The sequence below is a fragment of the Protomyctophum bolini genome, assembly GCF_963924005.1.
Source record: "Protomyctophum bolini genome assembly, chromosome: 21".
Lineage (NCBI taxonomy): Eukaryota > Metazoa > Chordata > Actinopteri > Myctophiformes > Myctophidae > Protomyctophum > Protomyctophum bolini.
The window spans coordinates 26,373,479-26,386,569 of record NC_137882.1 but is presented as its reverse complement, the minus strand read 5'-3'; the positions used below and the strand labels follow the sequence as shown (position 1 = coordinate 26,386,569).

The 13,091-nt window shown below is 42.1% G+C and overlaps 1 protein-coding gene across 2 annotated transcripts in view; it reads right to left on the bottom strand.

Annotated features, from left to right (window-relative positions):
* Positions 1 to 13,091, bottom strand: part of sugct (succinyl-CoA:glutarate-CoA transferase) — a 104,267-nt gene that overhangs the window by 51,114 nt on the left and 40,062 nt on the right. For both annotated transcript variants that reach the window (XM_080794244.1, XM_080794245.1), the window contains exons 11-12: positions 12,589 to 12,686; positions 10,875 to 10,977 (exon numbers count right to left, since the gene is read on the bottom strand). In XM_080794244.1, coding sequence (XP_080650370.1) covers positions 10,875 to 10,977; positions 12,589 to 12,686 — 201 coding nt within the window. The remainder of the gene's footprint in view (positions 1 to 10,874; positions 10,978 to 12,588; positions 12,687 to 13,091) is intronic.

Here is a 13,091-nt window from a genome sequence, read left to right as displayed (position 1 = left end):
GCAGCGGTGGCCGAACGGTTTGCGGAGCGGTCTTGATATCGGAAGGTCGCTAGTTCGTATCCCCGGACCGGCACGTTAGAATTACCACCGCTGAAGTGCCCTTGGACAAGGCATTGAACCCCTACCATGAAATGTTCTATGAGCAGGGCCTGGCTGTAAACAAGTTCTTGAGCTTCGCCTCGCCTTTCCGAAGAAAGGTTCCGAGGGTCGGAAGGAATAAGGACCGGTGTGCTCAGCGCCCGAGAATAATAATAATGAGAGAGAGAGACAGAGAGAGAGAGAGAGAGCTGCTCTTGTAAATATTAAAATAATAGCGGCCACTCGTGCCACACTCTATACATTATACATGTAATATAAATAATTGCGATAGTATGTGTGGCTCGATCTGTATTTTGATATTCAAATGGTAGTAATACTATAGTTTAGCCACTGTCCCTGACCTTTAGGGCGAGGCCTAAAAGGCGTCTTACTGGTATATATCTCAATTCAAGAACCAAATAGCTTACAAATCCTAGGCGAGGCCTCAGGCGTCTGTCTTCCTGGCATATTATATCTCAATACAAGAACAAATAGCTTACAAATCCTAACTTCCCAGGAGGAGGAAGTCTGCACTTTTGTATTGGCTTGGAATCCTCACTGACGACGGCAGGTTTCCGAACTGTCCGACATAATAAGCCCGCCGACGAGACACCGAGTGATTCGACAACAAAACGGTGTCATCTTATAGAATGAGCAGCTTAATGATCGACCAATTATCTGAAGATAAGGTGGAGTACTGTACCCCTTTAACCCATTTAGGCCTGAGATCGATTCTACAAATGCCTATCTATAAATCCTGACAGTTTTCTGAAAAAAACATGTTTCTATATCAGTGGTTCTCAAACATTTTCATGTCAAGGACCTCAAAGATATAGCCTGATGAAGGCCGCATAGGCCGAAACGTTGCTGTTTCCCTATTAAAGTTGGTTCACTGCACAGTGTGTTTGTTCCTTTTTTATTACCGGGCACCGTACCATCTCCTACGCACCTGTCGCCTGTATGTAGGTGCGCAAAAGCTTTGCTTTTTATGTCAAGGACCCCCAAAAATATATGTAATTGGCCGCCGACCCCCCATCTGAAAATATGTTGTTCCAGGGACAGGCTCTGAAAGAATATATTCAAACATTTGGGCCACATTTTCATGTATTTTCAAAAATAGCAGACCTAGAAGCTCTATTTTTCAATAGCTAAAGTACAACATAAAGGGGTTCTCGCCCAAAATGGGTTAAGGAAAGCATCACAAATGGAAACAATGGAAGAAAATAGAAGAATGTGGTGAACCGTGCCTTTGTTTTACATGGATCCTGTGCTGAACTTTGCCAGCACAAGAATCCTTATGTTTTCCACTGACGCCTTGAATTTTAAGAAGCCTGGAGAGAGAGAGCGAGAGAGAGAGAGAGAAAGAGAGAGAGAGAGAGAGAGAGAGAGAGAGAGAGAGAGAGAGAGAGAGAGCAGTGAAAGGACTCTTTCTCTTGGTAATAACTTCCAGACGGTCTGCTTGCTGCAGGAGATGAACTACAGAAGTCATTACAGTTCAGCCCTCCTGTCCTGTACGACTCCGCTCTCACACACACACATGGAAAATATCACTCAGTCTGTTTCAGTATACACCCGCTAATAGAATCCTATGCCGTTTCTTTTTTAATTCCAACTTCGGAGAGTGTGCAGGGACGATTTGGTTCCATTTGCACTCTCTCTCTCTGAGTCACGGGTGGAAAAATGAACACTGAGGATTTTACTGTGTGGCCTCACAACAAGCACCAGTTTTAAAATTGAACTCCGAGTGTATACAAATGTAACCAAATGTGACCAGATTTGACTGAGAGACACATCGCACACATTACAGCTTTTCACCAGAGGAGAAATTAGTTAATAGCACAGGCAGACTCGTCACATACTAGAACTAGAGCATGTCTGAAATAAGTGTCAGAGCTGAAATCGACATGTAAATATGAAATAAATGCCCAAACATGTAGCTATAGGTGTATTGTTAGAGAGCACAGAAGTGAACCTTTCAAGAATGTTTTCTCAACTCGCTGTTTCTCTGCAAGACATTACTCCATAAGCCATATCTCCAACAATAAATAAAAAAATCTAATGATTTTATTGGTCGCTTTTTATGTACCTTTTAGTGCTTTTGTTTTTCGTTTTGTTCAGGGCAAAATACAAAAGGTATTTAGTTTTTTGTCAGTAGCATTTGAGTTAGACCCAGTGAAACACTACACACCACGTGTCTACGCAAGTAACGCACGATGCATGCAAACCATCTCGTTAACCCATTTAGACCTGGGAACGATTCTACAAATGTCTTCTGAATCCTGACAGTTTTCTGGGGAAAAAAAACAATGTTTCTATGTCAGTTGTCAGTAGTTCTCAAACTATTTAATGTCAAGGACCCCCAAGAATATAATGTAATTGGCCGCTGACCCCCATCTGAGCGTATACATTGTTCCAGGAACCTGGAACGTTCCCTCTGAAATAATATTATACTCAATGATTTGCACTTACATTTTCACGATTTAAAAAAGATCACACCTGTGTGAACCGAGTGGTGCAACTCCCCTCTCTTCACCCTCCCATCTCTCTCTCTATGCCCTCAGTGCCCCCTCAGCGCATACCTGACTAAGTACCTCGAAAACATCACGAGCGATCCACCCATGCAGCGACAGTTCTTAGAGAGGAAGTGAGAAGAACAACGATCTTGGTACCACCCTACTTTCAAAATAAACACGGGGTACATTCATCTCCTTCTAATACGGCACATCTGCCACCCAAGATGTGGAATGCCCCTGCACTCAAATAAATGCAAATCACTTTAAAACAGGCCTGACAGTCCACCTTTCATCAGGCCAAAGGGAGAGGAAATGACCGCTCCTCCCTTAGTCAAGTGACTACGCCCCCCTCCCACACACACACACACTCTTTATAACCCCCTTCTTCTTTCCCCAACCTGTACATATGTGACCGGGGACAGTAGTTTGATATACAAGGGGGCCATGGTCATTTTTAAGTTCTTTACATATTATGAAACTGCACACTGTAACCTTTCATATGATGTATTGCTCATTGAAATTGGGGGGGGAAATGAAGAAGATATTATTATGGCCATTTGAAACTTGTTGAACCAGAAATCCCAAATTAGAGCATTCCCCCTTCAAATATTTCAGCAATGATCTGTGACTTTAGGGGGCGCTGTTTTCCCTTCATTCCTCCATTAGTCAACCAGCAGTGTTGCCATGTCTGCTTATTATAATTAGTTGGCCTTGTTAGTTGTTTCTTTTATTATGGTTATTGTTGTCTCCACCAGGCCGAAGGCATGGGGACTTCCTACTAGGCGGAGGAATATATCCCACCCTTTTATTATTATTATTATTATATATTTTAAAAAAATGTGATGATTTGAATTTTGTTGTTGTTGTTGTTTTTCATGTCATGATTATCAATTGAATAACCAGGACCTGAATGGAAGCAAGAACGCAAGCAACTTTTTTTTCCCGGTGATATCCTTTTGGACCAAGTGTATACTCTTTACATTTCTGCCAATAAAGTATCCGATCAATTAAATCAATCAAAGCTTCCTGAGCAAAGACATTTCACTTAAAAAATGACCTAAATCGGCCCGCTCGAGTTCCCCCGACACGCTTCAAGTTCAAGTGCTCACGGGTCCCTCTGCACTATTTTTGTAGCTGGTATGTGAAGTGCACCACCCTGCAGTGCAGTGTTGTTTTCGTTGACTAAAACTAAGACGAAAAATGTTCGTCGACTACCTATTTTCACTGACAAAAACAAATGGAAACTAAATGAAAACTAAGCTACGATGACTAAGACTAAATATACTGACAATCTCGTCGAGAAATAAAAACTAAACTAAAATGTTAGGAAGGGACTAGTGGACTAGTGGATCCAGTATAAGTCTACTGGATTAAAAACTAGACTGACACTAAGACTAGACTAACACTAAAACTAGACTAACACTAAGACATTCCAGGTGACTAAAATCAAAATGTGACTAAAACTAAATGAAGTTTCAGTCCAAAGACTACTGTATATGACTAAACTAAAATAGAAATGTGCTGCCAAAAACAACACTGCTGCAGTGCATACCTCATTAAAGACACTCGCCGCACCATATGCCATGCACAATCTGTTCACGCTGCTAATATCATCAGGCAGGCCATACTGTACATACTGTACATATAGCGCAGCGTCAAAATGCCAAACAAAGACACTAAGGCAGTGGTTTTCAACCAGTGGTCCTTGAGGGGGGGGGGTTCCAGGTGGTCCCCAGGCTAAATGACGGAGAGTTGGTAACCAAATGGACCACTATATACAGTATAGAACTCTTGAGAGCGTACAATGAAACCATTAATGGATTAATGTTACGCTCTCATTATTAAACATCGTCCTAAAGTCGGCTCTTCGGTGCTACTGCAAATTTCTGACGAGCCAAAATCATTTCGGCACTACAGCGTCGAAACAGCGGTAAAAAAGGAGTATGAATCGGTGTCTTTCTATATGGTTCTCAAACTATTTCATGTCAAGGACCCCCAGAATCATATGAAACTGGCCGCAGACCCCAATCTCAAAATATGCTCCCTCCCAGAAAATGTCCGCTGTGGAAGAATATACGTCAAAAAATGTGCACGTGTTTTCACGATTTTGCAAAAAAAAAATTGCAGATCTACAAGCACTCAGTGACACGCTGTGAGCTTGTATATCTGCTATTTTTCAATAGCTAAAGTATAACACATACGTATGCTTAAAACACCAAAAGGGGTTTCCCGTCCTGAACGGGTTCAATGAAATCAAACTGAAACGACGACTATTTGGCTTTGCTTCCATTTCCTTAAGTCCAGCGGAGGTAAAACAACTGTGACAGATTGTCATGTTTTCTTTCCAGCGGTGCCTACTGTATTACAGAGACATGCTTAAGGTGTTATGACAACACTGTCCGTGTGTGTGTGTGTGTGTGTGTGTGTGTGTGTGTGTGTGTGTGTGTGTGTGTGTGTGTGAGTTACTGGTCTCCATCTGGAGCTCAGGGACGTTGCAAGAGAGTGTTAGAGAGGCCGGGGGCTGGAATCCCACTGAAATCCCCCACTTTTTTGGACAAAAGTGGGGGGATTTCAGGCAGCAGGCAACAGTGCAGCACTATCTCTCTCTCTCTCTCTCTCTCTGTTTCTGGCACAACAGCGCCCCATACTGGTACTCATAGTCATACTGGTGCTCATAGTCACATAGGTGAACACATAGGTGAACACGGACATTGCTGTTCCTTGGGTGTGGTTGCGCCACTCAAAAATAGCAGATCTACAAGCTCACGACGCGTCGCGCTGCGACACGTTGAGAGCTTGTGGATCAGTTGTTTTGGGGGCGCAAACCCCAGCAGTCTTTATTTACTGGAGATGCGGTGTATATATACAACATGGATTTAGAAACAAATTAAATTAAAAACAAGAACCGATCGATTATCAGTTACTTACATGCAGTGGCTGCCTTATATCGGCAGAATTGTGCTATGAAATGTAAATTGACGCAAAAAATAATATGGCACATACTTTGGTGTCAACCAGTTGGCACTGAATGAGTTTTAAGTGCTAGACTCATGTACAATTTCGATGTGTTTGTACTTCACTTGAGTCATTCAAATTGTCAGTACTTTTACTTCTACTCCACTATACATTTCAGATCTAAATGTTGTACTTTTACTCCACTACATTTATTTGAACATTTAGTTACTAGTTACTTTGTAGACTGTACACACTAAAAAATGGGTGGGTCAAAATAACCCATATTGGGTTATTTTTAACCCCCCTCCTGGGTTACAAAGGGTCCTATTCAACCCGTGGGTTATTTTGACGCAACAAAATGGGTTATTCATTTTGGCCCATAACTTGGGTTATAACTTGGGTTATAAAAATAACCCATTCAGAGGGTCAGCATAACCCAACTTCCAAGTTATTTTGACCCATAATGTCGGTTATGAATGAAGCATTATTGGTTCAATCAATCAGTCAATCAATCAATCAATCAATCAATTAATCAATCAACCAATCAATCAACCAACCAATCAATCAATCAATCACTCCCAACTCTCTGAGCCAACAATAAGGTTACTCTCAGAAAATTAACCCAGAAATCTTATAACCCATGAATTGGGTCCCTATATCCCAGGAAATGGATATGGCTGGGATGGGTTACGTAAATAAAGTGTTTTACTGTGTATAGTTGCCTCATTGCCTGCAAGAGGCATGAAAACTCTTTGTTGGCGCAACCATCAACAACAAACACTTTCCAACAGATACTATACATATGAATGGGAAAAGGGGAGAGAGACTGACCAAACAAACAGACATTTACATTCATGGTTTTGCTAAAAAATCACATAAAACAACATATCACCAAATAATACCATAACAAAACACTAAACACAACGACCCATAATATACACATTCTAATATTCAAATAATAACACATATAAGAACAATAACACACGGTCCTTGGCACCCCAGTGTATGCTGGGAAATGGACTTCCTCTAACCACTCCCATGGGGTGTGACCTATCCGACCCAACAATGGGGTTACCCTTAGAAAAATAACCCAGAAATCTTAACCCACTTTAAAAACCCATTAATTGGGTCCCTATAACCCAGGAAAATGGTTATGGCTCTGGAAAATAACCCATAAATATAACTCAACGCTAGTAACCCAGGAATTGAGTTACAGAAATAACCCACATGTTTTTAGTGTGTAGATTATTAAAATTAACCACTTCAGCCCATACATACATTTCGGCCCATTTGAAAATAGCAGATCTACAAGCTCACAATGTGAAGATTTGTATACATTTGAAAACTCGAAACGAGACATTAATTCATACTTTTGGAACTTTAAGTACATTTTTGATGCCAATTACTGTTTGGCATTACATTTTGAAATCCGGACTTTTACTTGTAACGGAGTATATAGTTCTATATTGCAGTACTATTGATAGTTTTACTTATACGTAAAGCATTTGCATACTTCTTTCCACCACTGCTGGAGAGCAGCAGCGTTCAGGTGCCAGAAACGCTCCAAGGTGTTTATATAAATGCCTGTTTCACACCAGGACGCTCAGGTGGTCTTTACACGAGAACGGTGTTCATATAAAACGGCAAAATAATACTTGTTTGCCTTTCACACGAGAACGGTGTTTTCAGGAGGTGAAAAACGCAACAAAGTGAAACCACGTTCCAGAGTGGAAATCTTTGAGAGCGAGGTGAATCCGCAAAACGTATGACACCATGGCTCACGTTGGTTCACAGCGCATTATGTTTATTACATTGATGCAGAGCCATATATGATATATACCGTAATATAGTTCCTGAACAAGCCTCCCTCCTCGCCTACAAAGTGCTGCTCATCAACGATGGTGAATGTAAAACCATGAAGTAAATAAAATGCCTTGCGATAGGCGGCAGCAGTGTTCATGTAACCTAATGTATTATAAAATATATCCATCCCGTGGCGCTCTCTGCCTGCATGCTGTGCTGCCTGTTGGCCAGCTGTACCAGTATACTGTTATGTGGCTTATTTCTACCCTATAGTGCTTTCAGATACATATTTTAGCGTGATGATTAAGTTGAAACCGAGTAATACACTGTCTGGATGTTATCTTGAATGGGAATAAAAACTGAGGATTTCTGTAATCAGTAGCAGCTGTGCTGCACGGATGCGCCGATATGGGGAATTAAACGGGTGAGCTTCATTTTTATTGGCTTTCATCGATGTGTATCTCTACACGCCATCACGCAGAGCGTTTTTGTTTTAATAAATAAAAAAACCAATCGTTTTGATGGACTTTTGATATAAAAACACACAGAAATGAGAATTTTCCCATTTTTTTGGCATCCATTGTTAGGTATGCTCATATGATGACCACGGATATGGTTTAAAAGTGTGAAAAACGTCTTTTTCATTTCACTATACGCCTTTAAGAAACCTCTACAACCACAGCAGCAAGTTTCAGCACACAGGCTGACGTCGTCAGCGTCTCGACACAACACCTGCCGACACTGTAGCAACCGTTGTTGAACGTTGTTTATGAACGATGCGTGTAGCTACAGTAGCGTTGTTGCTAACATACAGTATAAGTGTCTATTAAAGGGTGTATAGTGTAACGTTGTGTATAGTGGTGTCAGTGTCAACATGTGAATCATGCTCTGCATACTGTACGCCCCAAATCATCTGTTGTACTGTTCCCCCTCCCACACGTTATTTCATTCATCCTCTCTCTCTCTCTCTCTCTCTCTCTCTCTCTCTCTCCCCTACACATTATTTCATTCATCTTTTCCGTTCTTTCAGTTTATTTTCGCACACACGCACACTCCTCTTCCTCTGATAATTAATGTCTCATTCATTGATTCATTAACTTGTCACATTGCCTTCCGTTAACTACACCCTTCATCTCTCTCTCTCTCTCTCTCTCTCTCTCTCTCTCTCTCTCTCTCTCTTTCTCTCACATCCCTTCATTCTCTCCTCTACTGCATTCCTCTATTCCTCCGTCGCTCAATTATGTATCTCTCTCTCCTCCATTCTTCCAAATCATCTCATCTGCTCTCAACGTCTGTTTGCCAAAACAATCACAACAAAACAATGTATAGATACAATTAAACGGGAACGGAATTAAATGTGTAAACAGAACCGTGCCGCAACTCTTTCTCAGGTATGGACAGCAGGTTAACTACACACATATTATCCCTATAATTACGTGATTTTTTAAATTTTATTTAACCAGTAAAATGACATTGAGACGGCGTCTCTTTTACAAGTGGGAACTGGCCAAGAGGCAGAAATAAAATTACACTTCAATACCACATCGTCAATGTTACATTTTGAACCAGCAAATACAACATCCATAATACACCTAAAGTACCTATATGCATAAATACAACAAGTCACCTGTCCTACTTTTTAGTAGCAGGGCAAAATACAACCATATACACAATCTACACGATCTGAGCCAACATAATAAATATATATAGGCATGAACATAGGATATAGTACATATCCAAACATGTGCAGGTGTTGGACTGTACGTCGACGATGATCCTTTTGAAACTTCTCAAGGGAACTTTCAAAGCCAAAAAGAAAATCTTCCCCTGCTTTCTGTTCTCAGACCAAACCTTGAACCTGACCTTGAAGCTTGGCCTGCAAGAGTGCAGAGGAGCCAACTAACGAGCCTATGATTCCCACCGCCTGCCGAAAATGGCGACCGGAGACTAAAAACGGACAGCTCCACCGAAGCTTAAAGGAGAGTCCTTGCCATGAGGCCTGATAGATAGATACACACCCTGGAATGGTCCTTGAACAAAAAAAAAGCAATGGCCCAAGTCAACAGGAGGAAGTCCATCAACTCTCCTTTAAAGCAGCCCTCCAGGCAACGGAATGCCTGCCTGGGTCAACCTCAACAACAGACTTCTGCTCTGGAGACCCGAGAACTCGATCTGCATTATGATTGGAGTGTCTTGTCTGTCTGCCACTGATCTCATGTGAACGCGGAAAAAACCCACAGGCTGTTGAACACATGGAATAAAGCAACAACAAAAAAAGCCCAAAATGGCTTAATCCATGAGAATCAAGCCCTCCAGTAAGGCTATATATCCAACGTTGAAGCTGCCACTACCACCTACTGGCCAAAAGTGGAACTGCAGCACGTTCATTCATGGAGGTGGACGGACGTTCAGTGACGTCATGTTGCATAACGTTGCGTCATCCTCCCAGGACCGTAAATTTGAGGTCCGGGGCTTAACGTTTTCTCTGTTTATCATGTATATTATTTGTAGTTGGTAAGTAATTAGCTTCAGCCTACACCTTTTTTGGTCAAAATAATGTATCTTTATTTGAAGCACCCGGAAGACTGCCGGAAGGACACTTATATAACTCAATGGCTCGAGCGAGCGGAAGTTCACATCACTTTTCACGCTCAATGTTTTACATGAACAGAAGACCAAAATAAAACATTGAACGTGAAAAGTGATGTGAACTCCCGCTCGCTCGAGCCATTGAGTTATATAAGTGTCCTTCCAGCAGTCTTCCGGGTGCTTCCAAACGCCACTGAGCAACTTCTAATGAAATGAATAGCGGAGGGGGGGGGGGCTAGGGGGGAGAGGCTAACGCTCCGGTTCGGTCTCTTATCCGTTCATTTCTCTATGATGTGAGCACATCGCCGATGGATGCCCAGCCTTCAAATCACCACGCGGAGTCAGCGAGCGGCCTCATTGAACAACTGGATGACGATCGATACCACCTCTTGGCTGACGTATACACGAACAAACCAAACGAAAGGTTCCCAGACAGTGTTTTTACAGCGGCGTTTACATCATAGGAAAAAAATAAACATATTCTGTGGGTCTTGAAAGATTAGTAAAAACTCTCAAAAACACTGGCAAGGGCTAGAGGCAAGGCTGTGTCGGAAACTCTGACAGTCAATGGGCTAACTGTCAAACATCATTGTGTGCGTGTGTGTGTGTGACTGTGTGTGTGTGTGTGTGTGTGCGTGTGTGCATGCGTCCGTGCATGCGCTGTCAAACATCACTTTCACACTCAAATAGACACAGCATATTTCAAATAAACTGTGAAACAACAGAGCATGTGACGTGTGTTTCTAATTGCGTGTGTGTGTGTGTGTGTGTGTGTGTGTGTGTGTGTGTGCGTGTGCGTGTGTGCATGCGTCCGTGCGTGCGTGCGTGCGCTGTCAAACATCACTTTCACACTCAAATAGACACAGCATATTTCAAATAAACTGTGAAACAACAGAGCATGTGACGTGTGTTTGCATGTGTGCGTGCGTGCCCGACCTGGGTGTCAGAGAACACATCCTGGATGCTGTTGATTGGTCCAACAGGAACACCTGACCCTTCAAACCTCCTTAGCCAATCAGATGTATTCTCCTCCAAGAACCTGAGGCAGAGGCATAGACAGTGAGAGAGAGAGAGATTAGTGATTATATATACCATATATATACAGTACCATAATATAAATATATATATAATATATATTTCCAACATGGAGAATACATACATATACACGCCTAGAAATACCTCAAAGCCATACATATTACACCGTACGACAACTGTTTTGACCACGGCGGAGGCGTGGCTTCCACTATAGTATTGCATGTACGGACTTGCCAATCCGTGCTATTTCACCGTGTGTGGGTGCGATCGTGTTTGACACATTATTTACGATTCTGTGCTATTGGGTTACAACTAACTAAGTACTGGACATTGGAAATACTTGAGTACAGTACTTAAGTAAGTTAATGCACTTAGTTACTTTTCGCCACTGATACTGACACCCACCTTCTAACGAGAGCGCAAAATCTCTCTTGGAAGAGCCAGCCGCATCGACTAATCTAATATACGACAACCTTCCCCCGTGTTTCTTAACTAGGCCGATCCAGAAGAACACAGTTTGCTGGCCGCTGCTACCGAGCTGACAATGAGGTTATCATATTCCCTTCTTCTCTGGAGTCCTGCCTCAAAGCAGACCAGAGGTAGAAACCTGTCGTTCCCTGATGTCATCGCTATAGGGACACATGCATCAGTAAGCAGGAACTGGGGATGGCAATGAAGGACCAGGAAGTCTGGCGTGGCGTTGTGTAATCCATGATCTCGACCGCGGTCGAAAAATGATGACGACGACTGACTCATTGAAAGGCCCGGTCCCTAAAAAGGGCTGGGGCTGGTCCGTATTACCACTCGGAAACAAAACAAATTGTCCAACTCTTACAAATGGTTATTTCTACTGTACGAACGGTTAAGCCAGAACCTTCCATAACCTCAACATTTCCAGAACCCCCCTGTGAGGTTATGAGATGGTTTTTATTTTAAAGTTTTACACCACAATCAGCCCCACATGGTCGGATGTCGACGTGGAAAGCCAAACCACTATAGCCTAAAAAGGGGAATTCCTCCCTCGGCCAGTGGATAATATTAGGCTTTTTGGTCATCAGGCGGAGGCTCTGAGCCACTGATTCCTACTATTTGCATAATTGCTCAATCAATTGCTTGTTGTTCGCAGCTGCTTTAACAAATAGATAATTGACACTGGGGTGAAAAAAAATGGGTTGCAAAAAAACCCCAACTCCATAGACTTGGCTGCCACATGACGTCACGTTTTAGTGCCATAAACAAACATAAAAAGTCCATAGACTTGGCAGCCATTCAATTTGTGTTAAAAGTGCTCTAAACAAACATTAAGAGTCCATAGACTTGGCTTCCGTGATGTGACGTAAATACGTAATTTCAAAATCCAGGGACTGGAGTGTCGTCTAGCACCTGCACTCACCAACAAGGTCGACTAGTGGATTTACTAGTCGACTAGTAAACTAGTCCACTAGTAAACTAGTTGCTTAGTGCCCTAGTGCAGTACTTTGCAGACAGGGTGGTGTGTAGTAGATGTGTGTACCTTGTAGACAGGGTGTCTGTTAGCTGTGTGGTGTGTAGTAGATGTGTGTACCTTGTAGACAGGGTGTCTGTTAGCTGTGTGGTGTGTAGTAGATGTGTGTACCTTGTAGACAGGGTGTCTATTAGCTGTGTGCGATGTTGAACTCTCAGTGTGTTCGTTGTGTATTTGGGGTCACGTGCAAGTTCACCGAGTCCCACAACCTGAAACAATAACCGATAACAACGTTATAATCATCATCATCAACATAATCTTCATAATCGTCATCATAAGCCAGCTGGGGTTCAATTATTTATTTCTTGAGGGGCGCTATTCAGCTATTAGTGTAAATTTTCGTCTTAGACAAACATTAAATTCCCATTGACAATGAATCTTTTAACCCCTTTTGTGTTAGCATTATGTTATGCTTTAGCTATTGGAAAATAGCAGATCTAGTGGCGAGTGGCGCGCTATACGAGCTTGTAGGTCTGCTATTTATGAAAAATCAAAGAACGACTGACATATAGAAACATAGCTTTTTCAGAAAACTGTCAGGATGTAGAAGATTTTTTTTTTAATCTGATCAAAATGGGTTAACACTCGTGCGTTGTTCAAAACAGTCATGAGTA